This window comes from Candida jiufengensis (assembly GCF_024610255.1).
Source record: "Candida jiufengensis strain CBS 10846 chromosome Unknown scaffold3, whole genome shotgun sequence".
NCBI classification, from domain to species: domain Eukaryota; kingdom Fungi; phylum Ascomycota; class Pichiomycetes; order Serinales; family Debaryomycetaceae; genus Lodderomyces; species Lodderomyces jiufengensis.
In genome coordinates this window covers 177,062-191,903 of record NW_026261560.1, presented here as the reverse complement: position 1 = coordinate 191,903, position 14,842 = coordinate 177,062, and the positions used below count along the sequence as shown (strand labels likewise).

At 28.1% G+C, this 14,842-nt stretch overlaps 5 protein-coding genes across 5 annotated transcripts; 3 read left to right on the top strand and 2 right to left on the bottom strand. All coding sequences in view use genetic code 12, as the record gives it.

Moving 5' to 3' along the window:
• Positions 1–111: 111 nt before the first annotated feature.
• Positions 112–5,016, bottom strand: KGF54_002557 (uncharacterized protein; the record flags this gene model as incomplete). Its single annotated transcript, XM_051763049.1, has 1 exon — positions 112–5,016. The coding sequence occupies one exon, from the start codon at positions 5,014–5,016 to the stop codon at positions 112–114; it is 4,905 nt and encodes a 1,634-aa protein (XP_051619928.1).
• Positions 5,017–8,940: 3,924 nt separating this feature from the next.
• Positions 8,941–9,567, top strand: ARF3 (Arf3p; the record flags this gene model as incomplete). The annotated part of the gene is made up of 2 exons (XM_051763048.1): positions 8,941–8,955; positions 9,055–9,567. 2 exons carry the CDS (start codon positions 8,941–8,943, stop codon positions 9,565–9,567), a joined length of 528 nt encoding a protein of 175 aa, XP_051619927.1.
• Positions 9,568–9,723: 156 nt separating this feature from the next.
• On the bottom strand, positions 9,724–10,464 carry RKI1 (ribose-5-phosphate isomerase; the record flags this gene model as incomplete). The annotated part of the gene is made up of 1 exon (XM_051763047.1): positions 9,724–10,464. The coding sequence occupies one exon, from the start codon at positions 10,462–10,464 to the stop codon at positions 9,724–9,726; it is 741 nt and encodes a 246-aa protein (XP_051619926.1).
• A 1,759-nt stretch (positions 10,465–12,223) lies between these two features.
• On the top strand, positions 12,224–12,781 carry RPS7A (40S ribosomal protein eS7; the record flags this gene model as incomplete). Its single annotated transcript, XM_051763046.1, has 1 exon — positions 12,224–12,781. The coding sequence occupies one exon, from the start codon at positions 12,224–12,226 to the stop codon at positions 12,779–12,781; it is 558 nt and encodes a 185-aa protein (XP_051619925.1).
• A 541-nt stretch (positions 12,782–13,322) lies between these two features.
• On the top strand, positions 13,323–14,840 carry KGF54_002553 (uncharacterized protein; the record flags this gene model as incomplete). Its single annotated transcript, XM_051763045.1, has 1 exon — positions 13,323–14,840. The coding sequence occupies one exon, from the start codon at positions 13,323–13,325 to the stop codon at positions 14,838–14,840; it is 1,518 nt and encodes a 505-aa protein (XP_051619924.1).
• Positions 14,841–14,842: the final 2 nt, after the last annotated feature.

The following is a 14,842-nucleotide window of genomic DNA, read 5'->3' as shown; positions in this document are numbered from 1 at the left end:
CATTCTAAATTCCGAAAATATAAACTCTAACAAAGTTTTTTTGAATTAAATAAAAATAATTAATAATAATAATATACAAAATGTTTTTAAATTTTTAAATTAAGTCAAAATTTAAATGAAAAATAAAAACAAAAACGAAAAAATTAAACTGTAAATTGGATTTAATTTATTTGATGAACCTTCATAAATTGTATCTGTTGGGATTGCTTCATTTGTTTGTTCTGAATTGTTTGATGATGTTTCATTTGTATCTGATATTAAACCTTGTTCATTGGATTGGTCTGTTTCATTTTCATTACCTCCATTTTGACCAACATTTTCTTCATTTGTTTCATTATTTGAGTCATTGTTTGCATTACCTGCAGTATCTGTGTTTGATTGTTGTGTTGAGGTGTCACCTTCACCATTATTAGAATTGTCAGATCCGTTAGCTGGACTATTTTGGTCCTTATTATTATTGGTTGTGTTGGATTTACCATCAACTACGTTACCTTTTGATTTATTTTCAGCATCATCTGTCTTAATTTCACCAGAGTTTTGTGATCCACTTTCTGCTCCATTTTCTGAACCGTTTTCTGAACCATTATCCTCACCACTGTTTGAACCATTACCATTTTCAATTTCAGCTTCTGATCCGGTATTGGCACCTGAAGTAATTTCAGTTTCTTTTTGATTAACAGTTATTGTTCTGTATATAGTAGTAGTTACAGTTGTTCCATCTTGTGTGTATGTTGTCACTATATTTGTTATAGTTGTTGAATTAGTAATGTCACCACCATCAGTTTCAGAATCTGCATCAACTGCTTCTGTCATAGTTTCAACATCAGCATCTGAACTAAGGGACTCAAAAATTGGAATATCAACTGAAGTAAGAACTTCAGCAGCTGAAGTAGTAACGACACCGGCAATTGAAGTAAGAATATCAGCATTTGAAGTAGTAACGACACCGGCAATTGAAGTTAAAATACCAGCATTTGAAGTTGTAACAACCCCGGCGATTGATCTAAATGAAGTATTATTAGTGTCTTGGGTGGAAGTTTCAATATCGGCTCCGTCAGTTCGTTCATTACCACCATTAATGGTATCAGAATCTTCAGCTGTAGTGGCTTTATTACCACCATCATTTGCACTTTCAGTTGGTTCCTTGTTATTTTCAGTTATAATTGCACTCGGAGCTTCATTGTTCGTAGTTCTAGTTGTTTCTATTTCAGCAATATCAGTAGATGAAACCTCAGTTTCAACAACATCTGATGATTCAGTAACATTTGGAGCTTCAGCATTTTGAGTAGTTTCTGTAACACTAGATTCAACTGTAATTGGAATTTCAGTGACGTAAGAAGTTTCAGTAATCCAATCACCTTCTTCATCAGTAATTGCACTGACAACAGCAGTTGAAGTATAACCTGCTTCAATAATTGTAGTAACGTAACTATAAGATGATACTGGAATACCAACAAATACATTAGTTGTAACAGTTGCAGCTAAAATAGTATCTTCTTCATCATCACGAGCTTGTAAGTGAGCTTCACCAGTTTCCAAAGCAGGTTTAACTTGACCAGTTTCAGCAGCTGAATGTAAAGTACAAAGGAAACTTCCAGTAAACATTTCAAGAGCAGTAGTTGCTTCATCATTATCTTCTCTTTTAGCTTTTGCTTTTTTTGCTCTTTTAGCTGCTGCGCTTTCAAATGGAATTAAACCAGTCCAATAAATAGTAGTTAAAACTTCATCTTGTTCACCTTTGTCAGTAACAGTTTCACCAAATCCACCAGTCCATAATTGAGTTAAAGTTTCAATATTTTCTTCATCAGGAACTAAAACTTCAATAACTGAGGCAGCAGTAAGTGAGTTAGAATCTGGAATTCTTTCAACGAAACCATACCAAGTTAATGTTTCAGTTACAACTGGAACCATTATATTAATGACATCAGTATTTTGAGGACCAAAAGTTATAGTCTCGGTAGCAGTTGTACCTTCTTCCCAGTAGGTAGTTGTAGTTCTAGTTGGGTTTGCTGGCCAAATTTCATGAACAACATCAGTACCACTAAATGTATCAGTAACAGTGCTTCTTTCTAATATTGTATTAGTTCCAAAATATGAAGTTGTTGAAACTGAGTTACTTGGATAAACAACTTGAACTATATCAGTACCTCCAAATGAATCAGTTTGAGTTTGAGTTTCTAAAATTGATTTAGAACTATAGTATGTTGTTGTTATTTGTTGATTTGGTGGGTAGATAACTTGAATTGTATTAGTGTTTGGACCTTCAATTGTTGTAGTTCCAATTGTTGAATCAGTACCATATATAGTAGTAGATTGGACAGGTTTAATCACTGATGGTAACCATATTTTCATTGTATCAGTTGCTCCAATTTTTCCAGTTTGAGTAGTACTTGATGGAATATTTGTTGGATTTACCCAAATTGTACTATAGGTCGTTGGGTTTGGTGGATATAAAACTCTAACAGTATCTCTTCCTCCAAATGATCCAGTTTCAGTTTCTGTTTCAATACTATCTGCAGTGCCATAAACAGTTGTAGTTTTAGTTGTATTTGGTGGATAAATAACATGAAGTGTATTTGTACCACTGAATGTATCACTTTCGGTACTTAACAGACGTCCTGTAACATCTCCAAAACGTGTGGTAGTAGTGGTTGGATTCTTTGGATAAACAACATGAACAATATCAGTACCTCCAAATGATGCTGTTTTGGTTATAGTCTCTAAAAAGCTTTTGTAACTGTAGTAAGTAGTGAATGATTGTTCATTTGGTGGATATATGACTTGAACTGTGTTTGTTTTCGAACCTTCCACAGTTGAAGTTTGTATTGTTGAATCAGTACCAAAAATTGTGGTATATTTGGTTGATTTAATAGCTGTTGAAGGTAACCATATTTTCATTGTATCAGTTGCTCCAATTTTCCCAGTTTGAGTAGTACTTGATGGTATATTTGTTGGATTTACCCAAATTGTACTATAAGTAGTTGGGTTTGGTGGATATAAAACTCTAACAGTATCTCTTCCTCCAAATGATCCAGTTTCAGTGACAGTTTCAATAGTTTCTGCAGTTCCAAAAACAGTTGTGGTTTTAGTTGTATTTGGTGGATAAATAACGTGAAGTGTATTTGTACCACTGAATGTATCACTTTCGGTACTTAACAGACGTCCTGTAACATCTCCAAAACGTGTGGTAGTAGTGGTTGGATTCTTTGGATAAACAACATGAACAATATCAGTACCTCCAAATGATGCTGTTTTGGTTATAGTCTCTAAAAAGGTTTTATAACTGTAGTAGGTAGTGAATGATTGTTCATTTGGGGGATATATCACTTGAACTGTGTTTGTTTTTGAACCTTCTATTGTTGATGTTTGTATAGTTGAATCAGTTCCAAAAATTGTTGTATATTTGGTTGATTTAATAGCTGTTGAAGGTAAATAAATTCTTACTGTATCAGTTGCTCCAATTTTCCCAGTTTGAGTAGTACTTGAAGGTACAGCTGTTGTTGCAATATGAGCAGTAATATAGGTTGTTGGGTTTGGTGGATATAAAATTTTGATTGTATCTATTCCTCCAAACGATCCAGTTTCAGTTTCTGTCTCAATAGTTTCTGCAGTTCCATAAACAGTTGTAGTTTTAGTTGTATTTGGTGGATAAATAACATGAAGTGTATTTGTACCACTGAATGTATCACTTTCAGTACTCAACAGACGTCCTGTAACATCTCCAAAACGTGTAGTAGTAGTGGTTGGATTCTTTGGATAAACAACATGAACAATATCAGTACCTCCAAATGTAGCTGTCTTAGTTATTGTTTCTAAAAAAGTTTTGTAACTGTAGTAAGTAGTGAATGATTGTTCATTTGGTGGATATATGACTTGAACTGTGTTTGTTTTTGAACCTTCTACTGTTGAAGTTTGTATAGTTGAATCAGTACCAAAAATCGTTGTGTATTTGGTTGATTTAATTACTTCTGATGGTAACCAAATTTTGACTGTATCAGTTGCACCAATTTTCCCGGTTTGTGTAGTACTCGATGGAATATTTGTTGGATTGATCCAAATGGTACTGTATGTTGTTGTATTTGGTGGATACAAAACTTTAACTGTATCTTTTCCTCCAAATGATCCAGTTTCAGTGACAGTTTCAATAGTTTCTGCAGTTCCATAAGCAGTTGTGGTTTTAGTTGCATTTGGTGGATAAATAACATGAACTGTGTTGGTACCACTGTATGTATCACTATCAGTACTCAACAGACGTCCTGTAACATCTCCAAAATGTGTAGTAGTAGTGGTTGGATTCTTTGGATAAACAACATGAATAATATCAGTACCTCCAAATGAAGCTGTTTTAGTTATAGTTTCTAAGTAAGTTTTGTAACTGTAGTAAGTAGTGAATGATTGTTCATTAGATGGATATATCACTTTAACTGTGTCCGTTTTTGAACCTTCTACTGTTGAAGTTTGTATAGTTGAATCAGTACCAAAAATTGTGGTGTACTTGGTTGACTTAGTAGCTGATGATGGTGAATAAATATTGACTGTATCAGTTGCACCGAATTCCCCGGTTTGAGTAGTACTTGAAGGAATAGCTGTTGCTGCAATATGTGCAGTAATATAAATCGTAGGATTTGGTGGATAATAAATTATGACTGTATCAGTTAAACCATAACCAGTTAATTGAGTAGTTGTTGTGGTGGTCATTCTATCTCCAGTCCAATATGCAGATGAGGTTACAGTTGGATTTGGGGGATAAATTATTAAAATTCTTTTGTTTAAATTAACTGATGTTGAATATGATTTACCAATCAATTCAGGATGATTTTCCCTTATTATTCTTTCATATTTGTCATTGGATAAATCATTTAAATCTTGATCATTTAATTGTATATGAATTGGATCTGAATTATTTTCCTCATGATATATCGTTCTTGGGATATTAGTACTTGATACTTGTTGTGAATAAAATAATAATGTGGTTGTTAACGATAAAATCGAAAAAAGTGATTCATAAAAATGCATTTTGTTAAGAAAAAGCTACCAAATTGATTCTTTAGTTAACAAATTTTTATACGTGTGATATGATAATACTAGTGATCTTAATATTTGATTAGATGAATCTGTTGTATAATTTAATAAAATTAAATCAGTAAATATTTCTAACAATAATGAATTTTATAAATAGTTTCTAAAAGTTTTATGAAGAAGTTGAAAAAATGTATCTAAAGAAAAAATTATACAAAACCGGTTTTATGGTTCTGGTTAATAGTTTATATATAAGAATGAGATAATTTTATTATGAAAAATTTATTGGAGTTCAAATTTAATTGAACTATTTTACCTGTAAAGTGTGTATATTATTATTAAAACCCATCAAAACTATGTAAAAATAAATAATTACTCAAAATATTATAATAAAATAATTTTTTAATGATCTTCGATATACCTAATTGGTGATATTAAAATACTTTAGAGGGAAAAATAATAAATCTTGCTAATACTATAACTAACAAGAAAAAAAAATTAAATACAAGGATTGTAACAGGACTCTTTATAATAAAGGGTTTATCAAAAGAATTAACCCGTTTTTGAGTAAAATAAAATTGACTATTTGAGTAATTCGTGGAGTCACTAGACTATTTGACTCAAAACCAACCTACACAAATCGATTATTTTGGAATCAATCAGAAAACAAACAATTTTGAAAATAAATTTGAACTTGCATTACAGTTGAATAGGGAAAAAAAAAAAATTTTATAAAATTTTTTCTATATAATAATATTTTAAATATAATATTTTTGTAAATATAATAGTTTTTACTTTTTTTTTATTTAATTTTAAATTAAAAGATCTAAAATCATGCGTCAAATTGCATTGTGCAAGCTTAAAAATGCAGTGAATATTAGAAAAAATTTTTAACCAAGGGAATAAAAAAAATAATAGATCTTTTCTAAAAGATATTGTGAGTTAAAGATCAGAGCAGTGAAGTGTTACACTTGGTTTGTTGAAAAGTATTACATGGATGTAATATAGTTTTTTAGTCTGAAACAAATTTAAGTTGCATTGCAGAGAGATCTCTTAAATTTTTTACGAACAAATTTACGACAACGGTCCCTATTTTAGTACTTTTAGTTTGTTTTAACTATGAGATTTAAACGCTACGTCACACAAAAATCGAACCTACATTGAAGATTCCCTATGGCGAAATATTGAAAGGGATATGAGCTAATGACTAAGAATTTAGTAAAAAGTTATATACCCTTGAATTATCGTAAGTTATTCAAACGATGATACAAAAGTTCGAAAAAAAAAGAAACTCCAGAATAATTAATAAAAAATTAATAATAAATAAACTAATAGAATAAATTGGATAAATCTGTAAAAATCATGCCATCTTCCATATTTCGATTTCTAAAAAAGATTCTATTTTTTAACAAAAAAGTATTATTATTTTGATTTATAATATTAAATAAAAATTTTTTTTTTTTTTTTTATTATTTTTTTAAGTAGCTATTTATTTTTTAGTTGGTAAGTCAGTTTTAGTTTTTTACTCGTGTGATTAATGAGCTTTTATTAGAATCATGCATCATACACTATATTTTGTTCATGGAAAAATAATATGTGCATGTATTATTTGCTTTGATAATTACGTCACCGAGTCATTAATACTTCAAGTAAATCTTTAAAAGGACTATTAGACACATGACTTGATATAATTTTCAAATACGTCAAATTCAAGAAAATTCGAATCATTACTAATTTTTAGAAATGTTAAAATCATACTTCCATAACTGTCACACAAAGATGTTTATAAATTTGTTATAATAAAGCCACTATTGGTTAATAAGTAGAAACCACATTTATTATAATTTTCTTGTGAATAATTATGTCACAGATCCGCTTCAGGAAGAAGAGTAAAATAGTTTATGATCTAACAAGGAAAAGTGCATAATTGTTCCCATGTTGTACTTCTTTATGTGTCTTTCCAGTATTCTTTTGTCATTTGACGATTGTAAACAAATAGCGCTTGACATCTCACTTTTCTTGTAAGTGGCCATTATTGTGTCGTTGTAAAGAATTCAATTCGTAGAAAGTATTGACGATAAAAAGATTGTTCAAGATGTGAAACCTCATCTTTTCCACTCAAAAAAACCTGCTTCGGTCCATTGGACAATTTTTTCTATCTGCAAAAGAAGGTCGTCTAAAAAGTTATGAATACTAATACTTTTTTGATCAAGAGATAACTCATTTAACCAGTAAACAAGATAGATTTTGATTGAAGGTATTTTCTTTTTTGCTTATTAAAATCTAGTAGATCTAGAAAAAGAATCTTGAAAAATAGATCTTGTGCTCGATCTCTTGGCCCTAATTAAAATCAAACCCCCGAGATTACGTCTAATTTTATAGAAACTCGCGCCAAGGTTGACAAACTTTTCAAATTTTTAGTTAAAATCAATGCTTGGCCAAATTAAGTGAAAAAATTTTCACCGTACTTTAGCGAAAAAGGAAAAAAAAGGGCCAAGTAATGTGCCAAGTGTCAAATAATAGAGATCTTTGGAATTTTTTTTGAAATTTTTGTATTCATTTACGATTTCAACGTGTCTTGTACATTTTTGAGTTTTCATTAAATTATTTTAATAATTTTGTTTAAAGTTAAGGAGTGAGGCTCTAAAGATGGAGAAAGATAGCTGAAAGTTTAGTATCAATTCCTAGATTACGGAAATGTAATTAAATACATGAAGCTTTAGTGATGTTACATTTTTATTCTTAAATATAATATGTCAACAGAACAATTTTAGTGTAATTAAAACAAAACAGCATCCAAACTTCAATAATTAATACATGATGCACTACAAAAACGGTGTATTTTTTCCTGATTAGTTAGTAGTAGCATTAATTGAGTTTTGAAATTTACGTAAATATAGACTACTCTAATTTAGCAAAATGATAATAAGAAGTTACCCACGGATAGTCGACAGAATGAGTAATTTTTTAATGAAACCCAAATTTTGAGAAACATTAATGCAAAATTATAATTGAGAATGAATACTCCATAAATGTAATAAAGATCAGGAATCTGAGAGGATTGAATCTTGAAAGACTGAAAACCTAATTTGGTTACATCAACAAAATTTTAGATCTTGTCAAATTTAATTTCTTGATTTGAAAACAAGAAGAAAGAACATTATTTGAAACAAATATAAAACATTTAAAATCAAATTGAAGTAAGTAAAAGATATGTTGTGTACTGTATATAATAAAATACGAGACCAAATTGAAAAAATATAAAATAAAAAATAAAAAATTAAATTAAATTAAATTCCAATAGATATAAATACGCGTCTTAATAGATTGATAAAAAAAAATATAATCAAATTACAATCAAATTCTTCAAAAAACCCCTAAAGTATCTTATGAACTGAATTACATTGAGAGATGATTTGATGAACTAATTCTAATTCTATATAGATATAGCTTTTTTTAATTTCGAATTATGAAGAATTTATTAAATGCTTAGTTAACCAAATTTGAAAATTTATAAGAACATAAATTCATTTAAAGATAAATAAAACTCAAAAAAATACAAGTTTCAGAACATATACTAAATATATGTATTACATTTACGTATTACCAAACGTTGATGTTATTACTAACATAATGAATTAACTTGATTAGTATTATATCAATTTGTAGATTTTGTAAATCTTATCGTCTAATAAATTTTTTTTATTAATTGTCCGTTTATTAAATAATAGAATGTAATTAATTAAATTGAATTTACACGAGAAAGATTAAAATTAATTTACAACCAGATATTTATATTAACACTTATACTTTAAAATTAATATTCAAACGTACGACTAATACTACTTACTACCTTAACACAATTATAATACTATATTCCTATACTCATACCTCACGTCATCAAATTAATATATATTCAAGATGGGAGCATTAATGGTATGTAATTTAAGTTTTCGTGGTTCTACATTTATCACTTTTTGATTGTATATATTGGAATTCAAAATATGGATGAATACTAACTTCTAAAAATCCTAGTCAAAACTATTTAAAAATAGAGAAATGAGAATATTAATGCTTGGATTAGATAATGCAGGTAAAACAACAATATTATATAAATTAAAATTAGGTAAAACTTCAAAAACAGTACCAACAGTAGGATTTAATGTTGAAACAGTAAAACATAGAAATGTATCATTTGCAGTATGGGATTGTGGTGGACAAGAAAGAATTAGACCATTATGGAGACATTATTTTACTGGTACGAATGCTTTAATTTATGTTGTTGATACAAATGATTTATCAAGATTAGAAGAAAGTAAACAAGAATTATATAGAATTATACAAGATAAAGAATTGAATAATTGTTTATTGGTTGTATTAGCAAATAAACAAGATATGGAAGGTTCTATAAAACCTAAAGAACTTATTGAAAAATTTGAATTAAATAAATTGAGTGGGAATCATACTTGGTCTGTCATACCTACTATTGCAATTGATGGTACTGGATTAGTTGAAACTTTAAATTGGATATCATCACATTCAAAATGATAAAAAAAATTGACTTTGTCAACCAACATTTAATCAGAATTACTAAAGAAAACAAAAGAAAACCCCATTCAATTAAAGTCAACTCGTAAATGTATTACTATTATCAATATTTTTGTTCATATTATAATCTATCATTTAATCAATTTAATTTTCCAATCAATTTGATTCTTCAATAACAGTTTCAATTTTAGCTTTACCACCCCATATACTTATATCACCATTATCTTCACCAAAATAAACTTTTTCAGTTATATTAGTAAATAATCCAGTTTCAACAACACCAACTAAATTTTTTATTTGTAAATGTAATTCTTCTGGATTTTTAATCTCCCCGAAGTCAGCATCTAATATAAAATTATTATTATCAGATATTACAGGTCCAGCTTTAGCTTTACCACCTTGTCTTAAATCTACTCTTTTTGCTCCCAATTTTTTCAAAGCTTCAATAACTATTGTAAATGCTATAGGTACAACTTCTATAGGTATACCTTGTGACCAATTTTCACCTAAAAATTTAGATTGTTTTCTATAATCAGCTACAATAATTAATTTTTTGGCTGCAGAAGCAACTAATTTTTCTTGGAATAAACAAGCACCTCCACCTTTTATAAGATTTAAATTTGAATCAACTTCATCTGCTCCATCAAATGCAATATCTAAATTTGGATGTTGGTCAATATGTCCTAAAGTTAAACCATTATCTATAATTAATTGTTTTGATTGAAACCCTGTAGAGATACATATAAATTGATCTTTATTTTCTAATTGTCCTATTCTTTCAGCTACATAAACTACTGTTGATCCAGATCCTATTCCTATAATTTTAGCATTTGGTGGTAAATTTTCATCAACTGCTTTATATGCTGCTAATTTTTTAGCTGATTCTATTTTTGACATTATTGTTGTGACAGAATTTAAATATCTTATATTTTGAGAATTAGGACCTATATGTTTAATTGATTTGGTGAATAGATATTTTATCATAAACTTATGAATTTAAGCTTTATTAATTAGTAAATTCTTTTTAATATTTAATATTACATACTTGCTTTCAATTCGTAAAAATGGAAGTGTCACAAAATTGGTTAATGTCGGAATTTAATTACATTGATTGCACAAAAATTATTTACCCGTAGTTTTGAAGCTACAGATACGCTTAATTAATACATTAGTTGCAAATAGTCTAACTGAATAAATAAAGAGACACTTTGATTCAGTTAGTCTTTAACGTAATATATGCAAATTCAACTGGTTCATAAAGACTATTATAAAGCTGGTGATCTTAAAAAATAATTGAATTATTATTCATTTTGTAAATTATTTTTAATTCTGAAGCAAATTTTGTTTAAAAAAATTTTTTAAGCTCACGTTTTTTAACAACTTTAGCATTTTGTAATGACCTAAATTTTACCATTTTTATTTGGTTGATCCGAAAAAATAGAGTATCTTGTAAAATAAGATCATCAGAATTACTCCGAAAAATCGAAATGTCTTGGTAGCAAATATGAATACCACTTTAACTTTTTTGGAGGTAGAAATACAGACTCTTCACTCATATTGAGAACTTCATGTACCATCAAAAACCAAGAGGCAATATGTAAACAGCACTTCCACATATTTAAGATACGAAACATGCAAGTGGAGGTTTACTAGTATATGTTTTTCAATTTTTGTAACAAAGAGTATTATTGATAGCTACCAAACTCTCCCAATTGTGGATTTTCATGTTTATTCCTTGAAAGTTTAAGCCGGGAATCAATCTGCCCTTCATTTAGGATTCGGTAATTGGTTCCAATTTGTGGCAGTTCTTCTAGTTCATTTGGTTTAAAAAATTGAAAATTGACTGGTAGCAACTTCTGAAACATATTTTTATCACGTTCCATATGCTGGAGTACTAGTAATCAGTAAAAACAGGGGTAACCGTACTTTTATTTCTTGTAATTTTAGTTTATTATGTAGATTATAAAAAATCTATACTATCGATTGACTACAAAAACACGTGAAAGTTCTTTTAATACCATTTATCTATGTATCTATTTGATAATTATGGATGTCTTTAGATCTGGAAATCTACTCTTGAAGCTTAGTAGACCATTTTGAAACACTTATACTATTGCTACTCTATATGGTAGTAAATTTAACCTTTAGGTTTACCCTCGAAATATAGAGATATTGCTTTGCTAGCATCAGCTAAAAATGTAGATTCAACTACAAGGCCCAGACAACTTTTAGAAGAGCTATTTTTGAGCAAAACATATTGAAGAAAGAACAGTAAATCTCTCTAATTATTCATTGAAGTCAACTTTAATATTTAAGGACTACAGATATTAACCAAGATATAATGTAATTTTTATATTCATAGTAAAATCTAAAAAATTAAAGCCACCAACCTGTATCACGTGCAACTAAAAAATCTAGGTGCTTTAAACCCTAAGGTATACTGTGTAATATTTCTTAACTATGAGTAGTAGTAAAGAAAGAGAGAGAGAGAGATAGAGTGAAAAAAAAAAAAAATCTTAATACCAAATTAATATTATACACAATATTGAAATTTTATATTAGTAAAAAATTAATTTTTCAAAAAATTTTGGTCGTTTTAAAGTAATACATTGAATTATTTATTTAACATCATATAATATTAATATATCATCAAATCATGTCAAATAAAGTTGTATCAGAAAACCCTACTGAATTAGATTTAAAAATTGGTCAAGCTTTACTTGATTTAGAATCAGGAGATTTAAAACAAGATTTAAGACCTTTACAAATTAAATCAGTTAAAGAAATTGATGTTAATGGAGGTAAAAAAGCTTTAGCAGTATTTGTTCCACATCCATCATTATTAGGATTTAGAAAAATTCAAAATAGATTAGTTAGAGAATTAGAAAAAAAATTCCCAGATAGACATGTTGTATTTTTAGCTGAAAGAAGAATTTTACCAAAACCATCCCGTAAAGCAAGAAAACAACAAAAAAGACCAAGATCAAGAACTTTAACTGCTGTACATGATAAAATTTTAGAAGATTTAGTTTTCCCAACTGAAATTATTGGTAAAAGAGTTAGATATTTAGTTGGTGGTAATAAAATTCAAAAAGTTTTATTAGATTCAAAAGATTCAACTGCTATTGATTATAAATTAGATTCATTCCAACAATTATTTTCAAAATTAACTGGTAAAACTGTTGTTTTTGAAATTCCAGGTGAAAATAATTAAATTTAAAGGAGTATGAAGAAGAAAACATAAATTTTTAATTTTTTTAGTAAGTCATTTTTATCAAATACTAAAGAAAGTGTAAAACAATTACAATTCAAAAGACAAAATCAAAGCTAATGAGGTCAAAAAGAAATGCTTTATTTATTCAATTATTATAAAGTAATTCAAATTTTATATCGGTAATTTCTGTTAATATAAAAAAAAAACATATCAAATTGAGAATTCTGTTGAAAACGTAGTTTACCATTGATCTCTATCTGTTTCAAAGATTTATTAATATAATCGTAATCCAACATTGGCTACTAGGTAATGAAATTCGAGTCTGATCAGATGTACTTTAATTCAATCTTCTGACAAAACAAACTTCAAGCCGCACGCTTACCTAATTTGGAATAAATAATATTTTGATTTAAAAATTGTAAACAAACACTTTTTTACATTACCAATACAACTATAATTCAAATAGATAAAAAACTAGCAAATTAACCAACTAAATATTTAAATGAGATTTCTTATATTCATATAACATATCATAAATGAAATGCCGAGATCAAACATACTCACACAAAGACAAGAAACAGAATTAAATAAATCAATTATTCAATATCTTGAACCAATATGTTCTGAAAATGAATCAAATAAATCGTTATTAAATCAATTATCAAATTTATTATTAAATGAAACCACCACATCCAACACATCCACAACTAATGAAATTATAGATCATTATTTGGAAAAAAAATGGTCAAGTGTAATACGGCTTCAAAAAAAAATATTAGATCTTGAAAATGAATTATCAAATATAAGAAGTATAATGGATATGGATAATAACAATCATCAAAATGATCCTAAAAAGTCAATACTTAGTAAAGATAGAATCAATTGGATCCCTATAAGTTCACAACAACAATTTGAAACTTCATCTATAATAAATTCAGTAAAATTACATCCAAATTTACCTTTAATTTATGCAGGTTGTTCAGATGGTTCAATTTATATATATAATTTTGCAAGTGATGAATTTGCAATACCTGAAAAAATCTTAAAAGCTCATACTAGAAGTTGTAATAAATTGGCCTTATCATATAATCAAATTGATATAAATAAAGATCAAGATTTTAAATTTATATTAGCATCTTGTTCTTCAGATTTAGTTATAAAATTATATGATGCTAAAACTTTTCAACATTTGCGAACTTTAAAAGGTCATGAACATACAATATCATCTTTAAAATTTTCACAAAATTCAAATTATTTATATTCTGCTTCTAGAGATAAAACAGTAAAGATATGGAACGTAATTGATGGAACTTGTATTAAAAGTTTTATTGGTCATAGTGAATGGGTAAGAGATTTAGATTTAAGTTTCAGTACTGAATTTGATGAATTTGTATTGAGTTGTTCAAATGATCAAAGTGGTAGATTAACTCATTCACAATCAGGAACTGGAGTAGCTATGATGATTGGTCATTCTCATGTAATTGAATGTATTAAATTTTTACCAACTATAACTAATTCAATAATTGATAAATATTTAAAAGAAAATTCGGATATGTTTCCTACGGTGCCGTTAGAGTTAGTGACTAACAAGCATTATGAAAAATTTGGTTTTAAATATTGTATTACTGGTAGTAGAGATAATACTATCAAAATTTGGTTAATTCCACCACCATCTATTTTACCAGGTAGAAATCCAATGCCTTCCAAATATAATCAAGCTCAAGCATGGTTAATCTCTACTTTAGTTGGTCATCAATCTTGGGTTAAAACATTAGAAGTGCATCCAAATGGACGATATATTATAAGTGGTTCAGACGATAAAACAATAAAAATTTGGGATTTAAACGGGTTGAATAATAGTGGGAAAATTGGAGTTATTCGATCATTAAGTAATAATGAAGGATTTTTAAATGATTTAGATTTTGCAAGATTAAGTAAAAGTAAAAAAAATGAACAAAGATTAAAAACCAATGAAGAAATTATAAAAGATATAGAATTAAGAATGAGATGTATATTAGTTAGTGGGGGTACAGATAATGTAATTAGATTATGGAAGTAATG